Source organism: Helianthus annuus, chromosome 5 (assembly GCF_002127325.2).
Source record: "Helianthus annuus cultivar XRQ/B chromosome 5, HanXRQr2.0-SUNRISE, whole genome shotgun sequence".
Taxonomy (NCBI): Eukaryota; Viridiplantae; Streptophyta; class Magnoliopsida; order Asterales; family Asteraceae; genus Helianthus; species Helianthus annuus.
In genome coordinates this window covers 6,220,116-6,238,061 of record NC_035437.2, presented here as the reverse complement: position 1 = coordinate 6,238,061, position 17,946 = coordinate 6,220,116, and the positions used below count along the sequence as shown (strand labels likewise).

Here is a 17,946-nt window from a genome sequence, read left to right as displayed (position 1 = left end):
AGAATGGAGCCAGAGGAGGAGGAGCGAATAGGAAGAGAAAAGGTCTGGCTAGGGATATGAAATGATAAAATAACTATTTTGCTTGGATGCTTATTGCACGTGACAAGTGTTAACAATAGGGCAGACAATTTCGGATAAGGACATGTAACATGACACGAAACAATATGTTCTTAACAAGTTTTGTGTTTGAGCTTCATAAGTTTTGTGTCTTAAACAGGTTGACACGTAGGATATGATAAAGTCGTGTCTAAACAGGTTGAAGACCTGTTAACCTATTATCGACATATTTACTAAACAGGTTACTAAAAAATGACACAATAAGTTTTCGTGTCATGTTTGTGTCTAGCATCACAAGTCATCATGTCTTGTCGTGTCGTGTCATATTGTGTCATGTTTGACTGTTATACTAGCCCTAGTTAACCATGTTTATTTAAAGAACACACAAAATTAAATGGTTGTTTGTGTTATGCGAACCCATTTATGTTTAATAATTAATTAATCAATCAAACAATGTATAATTGACTAAATAGAATGTTGGATGGTAAAAGATAAGATAAAATATAAAAACCAAATAAATATTCTTTTTTTATAGTAATAATATAAGCCAACATATTTTGGACCACACAAAACTCATTGACACCTTGAGAAAATAATAAGATGAAGGCAGCAAAAAAGCAACAAAGAAAAGGAAATAAAACGAAAAGGCGGCATGGCCGGTGCCGTGCCCATTTTGCCTCAAAAAACTTTATTCTTTTCAAAGTATACACGCCCTCGTTTGAATGCCACCACTAATCTTATTTTCATACCCTACTTGTATAAAGTTAGTCTAAAATTATACGGATAATATAACTGATTATTGCAAAAAAAAAAATATGTCAGTAAATGTTTTTATCTCCATGTATACGAGCCATATAAAATTATATGACCAGTATAGGATGTTATACGACCCGATATTTTCTCTATCTATACGAGCTGTATAACGTTATACGAGTCATATAACATTATAGGCCCAATATTTGTCATGTCAGATTATTTTATACGAGTCGTATAACGTTATATAACCAATATACATGGTGTGAAATTAAGATTTTGAGTTGTGACTTTATTAAGACCCTTTTCAATACCCATTTCCTGTATACTCACAAAAACCTTTTCATCAAAATTGACAATTCTTGAACTCGAATTTGAAAAAAAAAGAAACAAAAGGAAAAATAAAAACATGTTTAGATCAACTAACAATGCTCCTTTAAAATCCGGGTTGGGTTTGGGTTGACCCGTTAACCCGTTTAAGTATTAATTTTTTATATATATATATTTTTTTTGCGATTTCTATTTTATATGTCTAGTCATAATAATGTTAGTTTTGACATACCATATTATTTACTTGTTACACTCGTATTCACCATTAAACACGTTATCAATAACACGCTTACAATCCAACAACCTCCTTATAACTCTTCAACATATATGACTCATTTAAAAAACGGGTCAAACGAGTCGTGTTCAGGTTGACCCGAATCTATACATATACCTTGAACGGTTGAAATCTTTAACATGACTAATAACATATGCCGAGTTCGAGTTGCAATCTTTAACCCGTCAACCCGTATCCAGTCAACCTGCTAACCCAACAAATCACAAAAAAAAAAAAAAAAAAAATAGAGAAAAAAGAAAATAGCCCATAAAATAAATATTAATATACTTCACTTTGCCAGCTCTATTTTGGTCTTGCTGTCCTTGTGCCGTTTCTTCTCTCTAATTCCTCATATCATCATACTCTTTTTTGGTGTTTGAAGCAATCGAGATCTGAACCCAGGTGTGTTTTTCTTAATCCACTAGTGAATCGACTGTTTTCGCCCCTTTTTTTTCAGTTCAATAGTGTAGATCTCTATCTATCTCTTTAATTTTATAACTTAATTTCTTATGTGGACTTGATTAATATTGTTTTGGATCTCAATTTGATGATCTTGAACTTGAATTGACTCTTTGTGTACTTCTTTGACATGAATTATAGTCAGTTGTTGATTGGTATAATTAGTTGGATCTGATGGATGATGTATTGTGTCAATTAATTAATTTAGAGGATAAAGTTTGAATTATGAAATTGAAACTTGAAGTTTATGGAATCAGGCTGAAATAACGATTAACCGACTCTTATTAAATGTGCAGATTTCTATAGAAGAAATTGTTTGATAGCGATCGCTATGGTTGCTATAGCGAATAGCGTAGCGTATAGGTCGAAGGTTGCTACAGGGTGTGTAGCCATAAATAGCGGGATTTCAGTTATTTTTTATTTATGTTTATTTTTTTAAAGAGTAAATTACGATTTTGGCCCCTGTGGTTATATCACTTTTACCGTTTTTGCCCAAAAAGGAATCTTTTAACATCTGAGCCCCCAACGTCTTTTTTTCTAACCCTCTTGGCCCCTAACACTAACCCCATCCATTTACTTTTAGGGGCCAAAAGGGTTAGAAAAAAGACGTTGGGGGCCAAAAGGGTTAGAAAAAAAGACGTTGGGGGCTCAGTTGTTAAAAGATTCCTTTTTGGGCTAAAAGGGTAAAAGTGATATAACCACAGGGGCCAAAATCGTAATTTACTCTTTTTTAAATATAAACAACAATTAAATATAACTATAAAATAGCTGGATTATAGGTTTTTGTTAAATATACATGTAAAATAGCGTATATACCAGGGTATTTTGATATAATATACATATAATTTTTTTTTCTAGTGTATCGCTATTTATCACTATTTGCTATGTAGCATATAGGTACCTTATCGCTATTTGCTACTATTCGCCATTAACAACTATGTATTTGTTACAAGCTGCTGCATCGTGTTTTATGATGATCATAGAGAGAATAGCACTTCGATGATATTTAATGAGGTCTATTTTTTTTTTTATCAGAGTAATGAGCAAGCAATGTGCATTTGTGTCAATTAAACAACAAAACCGCTCATTTAGTAGACTTGTTTGATAATAACATAGTATCAAAACCATAGATATTATATATAAATACGTAATCTACAAGTATTTGAAGCCCTTTGAATACTCGATTCCGTATGTTCATGCGTTTTTTAGAAGGTTGTTAGGATATTCGTTAAATCACACAAATTGTAATTCATTTGAATTTTGCAGCGACTTGCAATAAAGATTGCATCACGAGACTCTATCCTTATTTAAAGACGAAAAAAGCTTATAACGTTAAACCATGTCTGGCTCTGCAAAAACTTTGGAACCAGCATTTCAAGGAGCCGGTCAGAGAGTGTATCCTTCCTATTAAATTCTGTTATCACATTAATATTATTAGGAGTTAATTACTGTTTTCGTCCCTGTGGTTTGTCAAAAATCACTATTTCAGTCCATTAGTTTAAAAATTGCGATTTCAGTCCCTTTGGTTTCACTTTCGTAACCATTTTAGTCCACCTCGTAACCATTTCAGTCCCTGTACTTAACAAAATAATGGATTGAAATGGTTACAAAAGTGAAACCACAGGGACTGAAATGGTTACAAAAGTGAAACCACAGGGACTGAAATGGTTACAAAAGTGAAAGCTCAGGGACTGAAATCGCAATTTTTAAACTAATGGACTGAAATAGTGATTTTTGACAAACCACAGGGACGAAAACAGTAATTAACTCTATTATTAGTTTATTTGCATTTGTCGTATTGGATATTCGCTTAACACCTTGTAGAGGGACTGAAATATGGAGAATCGAAAACTTTCAGCCAGTACCGTTGCCCAAGTCTAATTATGGTAAATTCTACTCGGGTGATTCATACATTGTATTGCAGGTGCTAATAATATTCGACAGCTTTGTTAGTGTCCCTTTTATCTCCATCTTAATAAAATGTTTTTATTCACTTTTTTTTTAAATGTATTCACAGACTACCTCTGGCAAGGGAGGTGCGTACTTTTACGACATACACTTCTGGTTGGGAAAAGATACTAGCCAGGTGAAAATTATGTTTTCTTTTATTATTTACTAGGTTATAACCCCGTGTATTACACAGGGTTGAATAAATAAATGTTATATACTAAATAATAAAACAATATATCTTTAAAATCTCATTTATTGTACGGGTTGAATAAATATAATTTTATATATTAAATAATAAAAAATTATATCTATAAGAACCATATTTATTACATGGGTTGAATAAATGTAATTTTATATACCAAAAAAATATGCGCATTACACGGTTTGAATAAATGTAATTTTCTGTACTAAATAATAAAAAAATATATATCCTTAAAAAACCCCGTGTATTGTACGAATTGAGTAAATCTAATTTTATATATCAAATAATAAAAAGTTATATCTTAAAAAACCTCATGTGTTACATGGGTCGAGTAAATGTAATTTTATACAGTGAAAATAAAAATATTTAATATATTAATACAAAGTTTGGTTTTCGTGATAAAAATAGATTATTCTGTTGTTGCAAAATTTGTTAACGAAGTCTCAGTAAATTTAACCCTTTATTTAAAACTCCGTAAATGTATAAATGATAAATAATATTAGTTAATTTTATTTTAAGTTTCGTAAAACTTATTTTATACCAAACTAAACAAAACGTTCAAATATAATTAATTCAAATAAATAATATTATAAATGAGAAGGAGATTAAACTAAATAATAATTATTCATAAGATATTAAACTAATAATATTTAGTAGGAGAGTTATCTATAATATAAGATATTAAATTAAATAATATTTTGTAGGAGGATCATCTATAATTAATTAGAAGAGATTAAATTAAAATAATAATTATCTATAAAAGATGGCCTAATATGATGACAAGTGTCCCTAAAGTGTTTTCTTCTATTATAGTAGTTAGATTAGATTTGGATTTCGTATTTTATATTTGCTTAAGTTGATTTATTTCATAACATAAATCAGGATGAAGCTGGAACGGCAGCTATAAAAACAGTCGAACTTGATGCAGTTCTTGGTGGGCGTGCAGTGCAATATCGGGAACCTCAGGGTCATGAATCCGATAAATTTTTATCTTATTTCAAACCTTGTATCATACCACTTGAAGGAGGTGTTGCTTCCGGTTTTAAGGAAACCGAAGAAGAAGAATTCCAAACACGACTATACACATGCAAAGGAAAACGAGTCGTCAAGTTGAAGCAGGTGTGTGAGTGTGACCCCACCTTTATTTATTAATATGTGTTTTTACTTTTTACATATACGTGAACTAAACGTTGTGTCCTTTATTCAGGTGCCGTTTTCTCGATCCACATTGAATCATGATGATGTCTTTATCTTGGATACTAAAGATAAAATCTTTCAATTTAACGGGGCGAACTCGAATATACAAGAAAGGGCTAAAGCTTTGGAAGTTATTCAGTTTTTAAAGGATAAATATCATGAGGGGACATGCGATGTTGCAATTGTTGGTAAGACATGTTATGTATATATAATATAAATATAAAATAAATATAATTATTTTGTTTATTTATGTTTTTAATTTATGAGTAAATTACTTTTTGAGTCCCTGTGTTTTAGTGGTTTTAACCACTTGAGTCCAAAATCAAAAAGTTTAACGCCCCGAGTCCCTAGCCATTTATTTTATAACGTTTTGAGTCCAATTTTGTTCATTTTATAACGATTTGAGTCCAAAAAATTGGACTCAAAATGTTAAAATTTGGACACAAAATGACTCAAATGGTTAAAGAAAATGCTTATAGGGACTCAGGTCGTTAAACTTTTTGCTTTTGGACTCAACTAGTTAAAACTACTAAAACACAGGGACTCAAAAAGTAATTTACCCTTAATTTATTGTATCTATCCTTTTCTGTTATAAATTCAGATGACGGGAAGCTACAAGCAGAGGGTGACTCCGGTGAATTTTGGGTTATATTCGGTGGCTTTGCTCCTATTGGCAAAAAGGTTGCAAGTGAAGATGATATTATTCCCGAGAAGACCCCTCCGAAACTTTATTGGTATAATTTTTTTTTTTGCTCTTTTTATGTTTATGCACATGGATCAAGATTATAAAAACGTATATACAAGAGTAAAATGCCATTTTCGTCCCTGAGGTTTGGCCAGTTTTGCGACTTTCGTCCAAAGGTTTGTTTTTTCCCATCTTGATCCAAAAGGTTTGAAATCTTGCCATTTTCATCCGGCTCGTTTACTCCATCCATTTTTCTCCGTTAAGTCAGGGATATTTCCGTCTTTTTTGTTAACTTAAAGGGCAATTCGGTCTTTTTTCACTTTATGTACAAGCATTTAGCATACTGTACAAGTATTCAAAAGACCAAATTGCCCTTTAAGCTAACAAAAAAGAAGAAAATACCCCCGACTTAAAGGAGAAAAATGGATGGAGTTAACGGGCCAGATGAAAATGGCAGGATTTCAAACCTTTCGGATCCAGATGCGAAAAAACAAACCTTTGGACGAAAGTCGAAAACTGGACAAACCTCAGGGACGAAAATGGCATTTTACTCTATATATAGAACGTTTATGAATTATCCATGCTAACCTGCGAAATATTTTTTGCAGCATTACTGAAGGTCAGGTTAAGGAAGTGGATGGTGAACTTTCAAAATCTTTACTGGAAAACAACAAATGCTATCTATTGGATTGTGGTTCAGAGGTGTTTGTTTGGGTCGGGCGAGTAACGCAAGTGGAAGAACGAAAAGCCGCCATGCAGGCTGCTGAGGTAGGTCTTTAATGGGACGATCGGGCTGGGTAACAGGCCCAAACCGGCTAGTTTGGGTTGACCCGTAAACAAAATTCTCTTATTTTGTTATAATTAATACGTTAATTTTAATTAAGAAAACATTTTTATTACAATAGTAATCTTAGTCTTCGAATAAAACTGTGACCTCTAGAATCAGATATTTATTCTCACCTGTAAATACTTTTATAGGAGTTTATAACAAGCCAAAATCGGCCCAAGTCAACTCGTGTAACCCGGCTTATTCAAGGTTATGAAACGCATTCATTCAAGTCAAACTTTGACTCATGGCCATCAGGCTCAGCACCTTCTGCCCCCGAGGAGGGTAGAGGCAAAGTAGCAGGTATATATATATATATATATATATATAGTGGAGAGTTCAAATGAGAAGAAATTTTTTGTAAGAATAAAAAAGAAGAAATTTCAACCAATAAAAATCCTTCATTTTACTTCATTTAATTTTTGTATTTAATGTTAGTGTAAGGGTATATTGGTAAACTTAGATGGATTATTAATTGGTAGTCTTCCTTTTTAATAGCTAACTACATTAAATTTGTAACTTATTTTCAAAAAAACATATTTTTTTCAAAAAAAGAAAAAAATATATTTTAAAGTTTAGCATAAATTACGAGGTGTGTAGGATGAATTACGAGCTGTGTAGGATAAATTTCAATATCTGTAGAATAAATTTCAAAACGTGTAGGATAAATTTTAATGTGTGTAAGCAAAAATTTAAGTGTGGAGGATGATAGTGTTTATGATTAATTAATTAGTCAAAAATAATAATAAATGAGTTAAGAAAAAAACTATTTAATGTTTTACATTTGTACCCTTTGTTCTTTTTTTTCTTAATTTAATTTTCTTCTCAAATGAACCTTCCCCTATATATATATTTTGATATATGTTTCTACTGAAAGATTTTCATTATAGGGTATGATTTATTGTGTTACTGTCTATGTTATTAGCTCTATTGAAGCAACAAGGTGTCGGTCTTAAAGGCCTTGCAAAAGCTTCGACAGCTGTTGAAGAAGTCCCACCTTTGCTCGAAGAAAATGGAAAAATCGAGGTTCGATCATAAACAGTTTTTGTGGGTCGTTTTTTTCTGCTATAAGAAGCTTTATTTTAATTTTATGTGTTTTAGGTGTGGCGGATTAATGGCAGTGCTAAAACACCAGTAGCAAAGGAGGACGTCGGTAAATTTTACAGCGGAGATTGCTACATTGTTCTTTACACCTACCATTCTAATGAAAAGAAAGAAGACTACTACCTCTGCTGTTGGATCGGCAAAGACAGCATCGAGGTATTTACACACTAAACGTTAATAATTTCTTAATTTTTATTTATTTATTTTTTGTTTTGTTTTTTATTTATTCATATTTTGCAACAACAGGAGGACCAGAACATGGCTGCTCGGCTGGCGACAACGATGTTTAACTCACTCAAAGGAAGACCAGTTCAGGTAGTGTATTTATTATATCATTATATTGTTTTAAGAGTTAAATGCCATTTTAGTCCCTGTGGTTTGGGCCATTTTGCTAGTTTAGTCCAAAGGTTTTATTTTTAACCTGTGGGTCCAAAAAGGTTTCACAGTTGCCATTTTAGTCCACTTGGTTAACTTCATCCATTTTTTCTGTTAACGAGAAGGCCAATTTGATCATTTTGTATGTAATTCTGTTAACTAAAAGGGCAATTCAGCCATATAAAATGACCGAATTGGCCTTCTGGTTGACAGAAAAAATGGATGAAGTTAACCCAATGGACTAAAATGGCAACTGTGAAACCTTTTTGGACCCACAGGTTAAAAATGAAACCTTTGGACTAAACTGGCAAAATGGCCCAAACCACAGGGACTAAAATGGCATTTAACTCTTGTTTTAATGATGATAAATAAATATGTATATCCAAAATCTACTATCCGTCTTTTTCAGGGTCGTGTATATCAAGGGAAAGAACCGCCACAGTTTGTTGCCATCTTCCAGCCTATGGTTGTGTTGAAGGTATGAAAATGACAGATATTTAATATTTCTGAATTTTTATTATAATAAAAACATTATGAAAATGACATTTTTTTTTTTTTTTTTTTTTTTTTTTGTAATTAGGGTGGGTTAAGCTCTGGTTACAAGAATTACATTGCCGACAAAGGATTAAATGACGAAACGTATAGCTCAGATGAAGTAGCCCTCATTCAGATATCTGGAACTTCATTGCATAATAATAAAGCCGTTCAAGTCGAAGCTGTACGATACGCTTTCACTTTACCTTTTTTATTCATTATAATAGAGACCATGTTACGTATGTGTAACTATGATCTTTTTCAGGTGGCAACCTCTTTAAATTCGTACGACTGTTTTCTTCTTCAATCTGGTTCATCGTTGTTCACCTGGCACGGAAACCAGAGCACGGTTGAGCAACACACTCTAGCTGCTAAAATTGCTGAATTTTTGAAGGTATGATATGTTCAATGCTATTATAGGGGAAGGTTCATTGGGGAACACTAAAAAAGTGGGGAACAACGGGGAACCGACTCAAACGAACTCCGATTGGACTCATTCCAGAGGCGTTGGAACCGACTCGTCAACCCTAACTAAGATCTCTTAACTCTAAACCCTAAATCCTAACTCCTAAACTCTAAACCCTAAAGCTAAAAAATAAGGCTAAAACCTAAGCTAAACCGTAAAATCTAAACAATAAACCCTAAAAGCTAAACCCTAAAGGCTAAACCTAAAGCTAAACCCTAAAGCTAAACCCTAAAGCTAATCCCTGAAGCTAAACCCTAAAGCTAAACCCTAAAAGCCAAACCCTAATATATTTAGGGTTTAGGGGTTATGATTTAGGGTTTAGGGTTAAGAGATCCTAGTTAGGGTTCGACGAGCCGGTTCCAACGCCACTGGAATGAGTCCAATCGGAGTTCGTTTGAGTCGGTTCCCCACTGTTCCCCACTTTTTTAGTGTTCCCCAATGAACCTCACACTGCTATTATAATCCTTATTTATGGTCCATATTTATGTGTTTTTTATAAAATATATATATATTTTTTTCAGCCTGGTGCCAACGTGAAGTTTGCTAAAGAAGGAACAGAGAACCAAACCTTCTGGTTTGCACTTGGAGGGAAACAAGGGTACACCAGTAAAAAAGTAACACAAGAAACCGTCCGAGAGCCTCACTTGTTCGCATTTTCATTCAATAAAGGTTTCAAAATATTATTCTTATATTCATAAAGAGTTAATTACTGTTTTCGTCCCTGTGGTTTGTCAAAAATCACTATTTCAGTCCATTAGTTTAAAAATTGCGATTTCAGTCCCTGTGGTTTCACTTTCGTAACCATTTCAGTCCACCTCGTAACCATTTCAGTCCCTGTACTTAACAGAATAATGGATTGAAATGGTTACGAAAGTGAAACCACAGGGACTGAAATGGTTACGAAAGTGAAACCACAGGGACTGAAATCACAATTTTTAAACTAATGGACTGAAATAGTGATTTTTGACAAACCACAGGGACGAAAACAGTAATTAACTCTTTCATAAATAATCATTATTTCCTGATTATAATCTCTGACTAGTTTATTTTTCTGTTATATGTTCTGCTGCGCTGTGTATCCATAGGAAAATTTGAGGTCGGTACTCTTGTAATTAGCTTAATAAGTTATATGTTTAATATAAAAATCGATTGATTTATCATTTATGACAGATTGAGGAAATCTACAATTTTTCACAAGATGATCTCTTGACGGAGGATATTTTAATTTTGGATACACACGCTGAGGTGTTCGTTTGGGTTGGTCAATCGGTTGACTCCAAGGAAAAGCAAAGTGCCTTTGAAGTTGGCCAGGTATTATTTTAGCATAGTTTTCTGTGCATTATATATTTATAGGTAAAGGATCAAATAAAAATAATATTAACGCACGAAACGTACGCATTGAGGGAAAAAGCAAAAAGTGGCGGTGTCATTTTGGTAATTATGAGCAACTTCAAAATAACTGGGGAAAAAGCAAAAAGTGTCTTGTAGAGTAATTTTGAGCATCTGTAGAGTAATTTTGGAAAATGTCTTGTAGAGTAATTTTGTTAGCATTTAGTTATGGGGTTTAGCTTCATGGTTTAGTTTTTAGCTTTTAGTTGGGGGGGGGGGGGGTAGTGTAATTTTGATAATTACCTACAATTTTGATAATTACCCTACACGAAAATTACTCTACCTGAACATTTACAAAATTACTCTACAGAAGCTCAAAATTACTCTACTAGAGTAATTTGGGGGGTGGGGGGGGGTGGGGTGTTTAAGTGTAATTTTGATAATTACCCTACACGACCAAAATTACTCTACATGAACATTTACAATGGTTTAGGTTTTTTTAGGTTTTTTTAGGTTTTTTTTTTTTTTTTTGGGGGGGGGGGGGGGGGGGTAGTGTAATTTTGATAATTACCCTACACGACCAAAATTACTCTACCTGAACATTTACAAAATTACTCTACTAGAGTAATTTTGAAGTTGGTGATAATTACCAAAATGACACCGCCACTTTTTTGACTTTTCTTTCAATTCGTACGTTTCGTACGTTTATTTTATTTTCACAGGAACTTAACTCTATATTTATATCGAACGCTTGTTTTTCATTATTTAATAAATTTAAAAACATGAATTTCAGAAATACATAGAGTCGGCTGCATCTCTTGATGGACTATCCCCATCGGTGCCCTTATACAGAGTTACAGAAGGAAACGAACCGAACTTCTTCACAACGTTTTTCTCATGGGATTCCGCAAAAGCCAATGTGTGTGTTGTTCCTACTGTTAATATAACACGTCTGCATCTAATCGTTATTATTGAAAATTAATACGTTTATTTGGATTTCTCGTTTAGGCTCACGGGAACTCGTTCCAGAAGAAGATTTTGCTAATGTTTGGGCTTGGGGGAGGTCATTCTGCAGAGGTAAATTCTATATAAACTTAAAAACAACGTTTTGCCACCGACCCATTCTACCCCAAACTTATGTATAATGTCAAAATTCTGCCCCAAACTTTTGTATAATGTTAAAATTTCAATCCAAACTTTGGTATTATGTCAAATTCTACCCCTAAACTTTGGTATAATACCAAAAGTAACCCTCTAACTTTGTAAATGACTTTTCAATCCAAACTTTGGTATAATGTCAAAAGTAACCCTCTAACTTTGTAAATCACTTTTCAAAGGTCGGTGACAAAGCCATCTACCCATTTATAAAGTAACCCTGAACTTTGTAAGTATCACTTTGACCCCCTCAAGTTTCTAAAGTTCTGAGTTTACCCTAAAACGAATTTCTTACGTTTTTATTTTTATGTACGTGTCGGTATAAATTCGAATTCGTCTACGCGTTAACGTAATTTTTGTTTGGAAACAAGTCGAGTCAATTATAAATGTTTTTTTATGTACGTTTTGAGTTGAACTACGTTTTGACGTAAATTTTGTTTGGAAACAAATCGGGTCAAATACAATACATTTTCATTCGACCGTGTAAATTTGAGTTTCTATACGTTTCGACGTAAATTTAGTTCGGAAACGAGCCGGGTCGATTGTAGTCTATACTTTATCACGCAACGTACGACGCCACTGCACGTGTTTATTTTATGTATGTTTCGAGTTGGTCTATGTTTCGAGGTAAATTTTATTTTGAAACAAGTCAGGTCGAATATAATACATTTTCATTCAATGGTATGAATTTGGATTACTCTACGTTTCAACATAAATTTAGTTCGGAAACGAGTCAGGTTGATTGTAGTCTATAATTTATGACGTCATAACGCCGCCGCAACGCGCAGCGGGTAAAAAAACTAGTGAAGCCTAAACTAATACTTCTGCACATTGAGAGTTTCTCGGTTGCGGTTTTTTCTTTACAATTTTTTTACTTCTTTACAGAGTCAAGATAGGTCAAACGGAAACCAGGGCGGGCCCACTCAAAGAGCTTCAGCGTTGGCGGCGTTGAACTCTGCTTTCAAATCTTCTCCACCTGCTAAATCTTCAGCTTCTCCAAAGGCACCGAGTCGGGGTTCACAAAGAGCAGCCGCAGTCGCTGCTTTATCTTCGGTTCTCACTGCTGAAAAGAAGGGCCCGTCTGATGCTTCTCCAGTCCGGCCCGTTAGAAGCCCACCATCTGAAACCGTCTCACCTGGTACTTATCGTTTCTAATAAATCTGCATTATTAACTAAAAGAATTAAAACTATTGTATCCGCGTTGCAGCCATAGCCAAAAGCGAAGAACCTTCCAATGGTTTGGAGAGTAACGAAGGCTCGGAAGTCACAACCGAGACATCCGACCCAGTTCAAGAGACGAACGGCGAAGGTTCAGCAACAAAGTCCACAACAGAAGAACCCGAGTGTGTTAGTGTCGACAGTCGAAGCACTTTCAGTTATGAACAACTTAGGGCTAAATCTGAGAACCCAGTTACAGGAATCGACTTTAAGAGAAGAGAGGTTCGTTTCTCGTTTTCTCTCTCTCTCTCTCTCTCTCTCTCTCTCTCTCTCTTTTTAATTTTAAGTTTTCAGTTTTACAATGTTGCAGAAATCGGCCTAGGCAGCCGATTAATTGGCGCCTAGTCGCTAGTCGGTGGGTTACTGCCTAAATTTAAGCTAGTCGGTCAAAAAGATCGGTTATGGTCAAAATCGGTCAAAGTCGGTAAAAGTCGGACAAAATCGGACTAATCGGGCCCATGTTTTTTGACCCAAAAAACCCAATTTTTGAAACCTGGCCCATGGTTTAAAGCCCAAATTCTAGTTATAAACCTATTTTAACATTTAAGTTTAGGTATTTTAACATTTAACCCCTCCTATCTTTCACTAGTTTACATATGGTTCCTAAACTTTTAAATTTATTAATAAAAAGTATAAAGTTATCTCCTAAACTTGTAAATTTATTAATAAAAAGTATAAAGTTATCTCCTAAACTTGTACATTTATTAATAAAAAGTATAAAGTTATCTATATATATATATATAAATTTGTAAAATTATACTTAAAAAGTCCAATCCGATTAATCCATATTAATAATAATCCCGATTAATCCCTAGGCGGTACCTCACCGCCCGACTAGCGTCTGGCGCCTTCTACAACATTGTAGTTTTAAAGATGTGTAATAATGTCGGTTCTTCAGGCTTATCTATCTGCTGAAGAATTCGAAGCGGTACTCGGGATGACAAAAGAAGCGTTCTACAAAATACCGAAGTGGAAGCAAGACATGATGAAGAAGAAAGTTGATCTGTTCTAGGAGTTGAAATGATAAGATACATTCTTTCGATTCTTCGTTTTTCATCGTGTTGGTGTTTTGGTGATTATAGGAGTTAGTGTGGGTTGTTTAATACCCGAGTAAAGAGTGATTTTTTTGGCTCTCTTTTGCTGCTGCAAGTGATTGATTATGTTATGTTATGTTTAAGGTAGGCACTTTGGTATGGTATGGTAATGTATCTGTGTTTGAGTTTGTTTGTGGAGAAAAGACTGTAAATGGTGATGTGTTTGTAATTTGAGAATTCAGGGTCAAAAGAGATTATATTGGTTTTTGGTTTTTGATTGTTGGGCAGAAGACTGTAAATGTTGCCATTATTCTATTTATCAGACAAAGATGGGCTTCTTAATGACATTAAATATGTACATGTTTGGATACATATTCTAATACTTATTATAAACTATCAATTAGTAACATATCTTGGCTATATGGTGTAGTAACATGTGCTTAAAAGGTTTTTCTTGCTTTAAGATTTTGTACATGATGCTTTGGTTGATATATGTTGGGGAATTTCGGTTTGCCGGATGATCAGAGAGGTGTGTAATCACTCTCAGATCAAATTATTTCGGTTGTTCACCCGAATAATTTAATCGGATACAACTTTGATTTCGAGAAATTGAACCAGTGTATGTTGTTTGTGCGAATTGTCTGAACCAGAATTGTGACCAAAATCTCTATATGAATTTTGGGGTTTTCTTGCAGATAACTGCTTTTGGCAGTTATTTTCGAATTTTAATAAAATTGCATTAAAAACTGCCTTGAATTTTTGTCCGAAAATTTATGATAAATTTTTATAAATTTTATTTTCTAAGGCATTTTCTATAAAGCAATTTAATTAAAATAAAAATTTTCCAGCTTGACCCCAGCCAGGGGCTCTGCCCCTTGGACCCCGCCAGGGGCTGCCGCCCCTTGGACCCTGCTCCCAGAGGCGCTGCCCCCTTGGAACCCCCGTGGAGTACGGGCTCCGCCCGTACACTTCGAATAATAATAACTCAAACAAGCGTGCACTCCCGCACCTCCTAACTTTCTTGATGTGTATTATTATTCGCTTTGATCACAAAGTCAATCCCCGATTACACTAAAATATCTAACAATATACATGGTTTATAAGAAACCCATGGGCTGCTAACCCATAAGGCCGGAGGGTGTAGGGGAGTCACCCCCGCCAACTCATCATCTATAACGCCCCGGGGCGCTATACCTCCTCTACACTATAAATAAGCAACAACATTTAGCTTAGGGTGATTGTATCCTTGGCTTTGGGTGTGTTTAAAAAAAGATTATGTGGTCATGCTTCATACATTTATATACTATTAATTATCATACATTAATTATTAATTAGAGGTGTAAACCAGGGGAGACTATCCCTATTCACAACCCAACCCAACCTAACTTTCAATAAAAAAATAATTTCTCTCTCTTCCACCTACACAGCCTGACCCAACCCAACCTTTCACACCCATTAACAACCCAACCTAACCATTTTTTATTAAATAAATATGACTCAGGTTAATAATTTATTCTATAAAATGTATCATAAATGATAAAAATGTTTACTATTTAAACTTTAATATTTAAAATAAAAAAACTTGTTAAAAATTAAAAAAAGAAATATTACATAACAATTAATGTAAAATTACAAGGACATCAAATAGAAATTACATAATCATTCCTCATTGGAAAATTTTTGCCATATATGCTCAATCAAATTGTTTTTAGAGCGATATGAGTTTCTCTGTTACGAAGTTGTGCCCTATTAGTCATATAACTAGATATGTCTGCAATTCGTTCAGTGGAGTATTGAAAAGATTGTCCATCATCTTCAATATAGCTTGTACGTTGCTGGTTTGTAGGCGTATCATTTAGAAATTCAGATGGATCATAATAGTGAAGGTATGTGTCCCGTTCATCCTCAACGATCATATTATGACTAATAGGGCACAACTTCGCAACAGAGATATGGAAACGAAGAACTCATGGTAGGAAATACAAAAGAGATTAGAGATATGGAATTTAGAATGGATACGAAACTTTGTTATGTTTTGTACAATATTTATAATACATCTAAAAATCTTAGATGTTTTTTTATAAATCCCTTTTAAATTGGATAATGTTAGATTTTTAGATAATAAATTTTATCAAAAAATCTAACAAACTAATAGAATGTTGACATGTGGCAAATAAGAGAATATTAGATAAAAAACAATTAAAAAATATATCATTGTTTTATAAAATTTATATCTGCATGTTCACAAAAAAAAAAAAAAACAAAAAACAAGACTGTTATTTTAGATTTTTAAAAACAGTTAAATTTTATAAGTTATTAGATATAATCTAATTATACTTATAATCTATACTTTCTATAAAAGGAGAAATCTGAGTGACATAAGAAAAGCTGATGTGTCAGCTGGAGAGGCTGTCCAACAAGGCTTTTCTTATGTCATTACTGCATCATAAACCGGAATATATGTTAGTGCATTATCTGTCTATCGCCTCCGTCAATCTAGTCCGTAGCAGAAAACTGAAGAAAATGAGAGTTACAGCGTTATATTTTAGTGAGTTAGTAAAAAAGGCAAGGTGGCATAATTGTAATTAATGAGATTCCTCATTAATCCTTGGCCTATAAATAGATCTCTAGGGTTTCTAGTTTAGAACTTTTGCAATTCTTGTCATTTTCACAACTTAGAGAGAGAAAGCTAGAGAGAGAAAGTTCGTTGTTCGTGATTCAGGTGCTGTACGTTTTCAGATTCGTTAATAGAATCACGTTTATATTACATCACGTGTGTTAGCTCGCGTTCGTGTACGGATTCCGCACGTCACACGTTCGATTACGCAATCGTTTCGGAGTCAAACCGGTCCTAACAAGTGGTATCAGAGCAGGAGCTCGATTGCACTGATCTTTCACACGATTTCGCACAGGATTACATCAGATTGAGATCCGAATTTCATCTAGTTCTTCATCTTTTTCATATTTCTTGCGGTTTTAACTGTTTTTCGTCGAATCGAACAGGTTTTTATGGTCCGTTTCAGCTGATTTTTGGATATGTTGTGCGCCTATACCCGATCTACAACCCTACCAAGTTTCAGATCGAAACTCCAAACCGTTTAGGAGAAATCGAGATTTTTTCGTTCGAAATCGCGTCAAAGTTGCAGGTCTGCATGTCTGGTTCGCTTATTTGAACAGATGTGAACCGCTTTTTGTGCAACATGTTGGATCGCTCATAGGATAAAGTTTCTGGACCGCTCCAAATTAGTTGTTTAGATCGCTTATATGAACTTGGTGGATCGCTCATAGGTACTCATTGAGGACCGCTCATAATACAGTTTGTGGTCCGCTCATAAAATCAAGAGGTGGGATCGCTTTTGTGTCATCTTCCTCATTCAGCCTGTTGTTGGAACAGTTGTCGGCCACCTTCAAATTAACGGCCCAATCAGAGCTAGTTATGAATTGAGCTTGTCGACTGATTCCTTGTTTAACCCAAAGTGCACGTGAAACAAATTAAACAAAGGTCTAATCAAAGTATATTGCACGTGAAAGGTGACACAAAAATCGGTCCAATTATACCCCCATTACACCGCCCCATTTGTTTTGTTGGCCAATCTTGTGTGTCGTCCATTAAATCGATGACCCATGTGCAGTGATTGTCGCCCATTTAAAGAGTGTATAAAATACAATTCACCGCCCATTTGCTACAATTAGTCCACCGCCCCATTAAGCTTTTTGGCCCAATAAGAGATGTCACTAGTTGCCGCCCAATAAGTCTATATTGAATATTTGAGTTTGTTGTCGGCACCTTCCATTTATTGTTGGCTCAATCACCATTATAATGGCATTCATATAGAAGTTGTTGATCAGATCTAATCAAGTTGGCCCATGTGATCATTGTTACGGCCCAAGTATATAGGTTGATTGTTGTTTGTCAATAGTAAAAGCTACATCATATTTTGAATCTGGTCCCAGTTCATAAAAGGAGGTTCAGTTCGTTCAAATTCAAACTCGTTCCA

The 17,946-nt window shown here is 34.3% G+C and overlaps 1 protein-coding gene across 1 annotated transcript; it reads left to right on the top strand.

Moving 5' to 3' along the window:
• The first annotated feature begins 1,682 nt into the window (after nucleotides 1-1,682).
• Nucleotides 1,683-14,320, top strand: LOC110939809 (villin-3). The gene is made up of 23 exons (XM_022181379.2): nucleotides 1,683-1,816; nucleotides 3,140-3,268; nucleotides 3,698-3,797; nucleotides 3,891-3,959; nucleotides 4,908-5,144; nucleotides 5,233-5,410; nucleotides 5,824-5,956; nucleotides 6,516-6,675; nucleotides 6,886-7,036; nucleotides 7,659-7,759; nucleotides 7,835-7,993; nucleotides 8,084-8,152; nucleotides 8,622-8,690; nucleotides 8,793-8,930; nucleotides 9,012-9,140; nucleotides 9,734-9,881; nucleotides 10,298-10,308; nucleotides 10,383-10,523; nucleotides 11,335-11,460; nucleotides 11,550-11,618; nucleotides 12,582-12,834; nucleotides 12,904-13,136; nucleotides 13,813-14,320. The coding sequence occupies exons 2-23, from the start codon at nucleotides 3,213-3,215 to the stop codon at nucleotides 13,924-13,926; spliced, it is 2,844 nt and encodes a 947-aa protein (XP_022037071.1). The 5' UTR covers nucleotides 1,683-1,816; nucleotides 3,140-3,212; the 3' UTR covers nucleotides 13,927-14,320.
• Nucleotides 14,321-17,946: the final 3,626 nt, after the last annotated feature.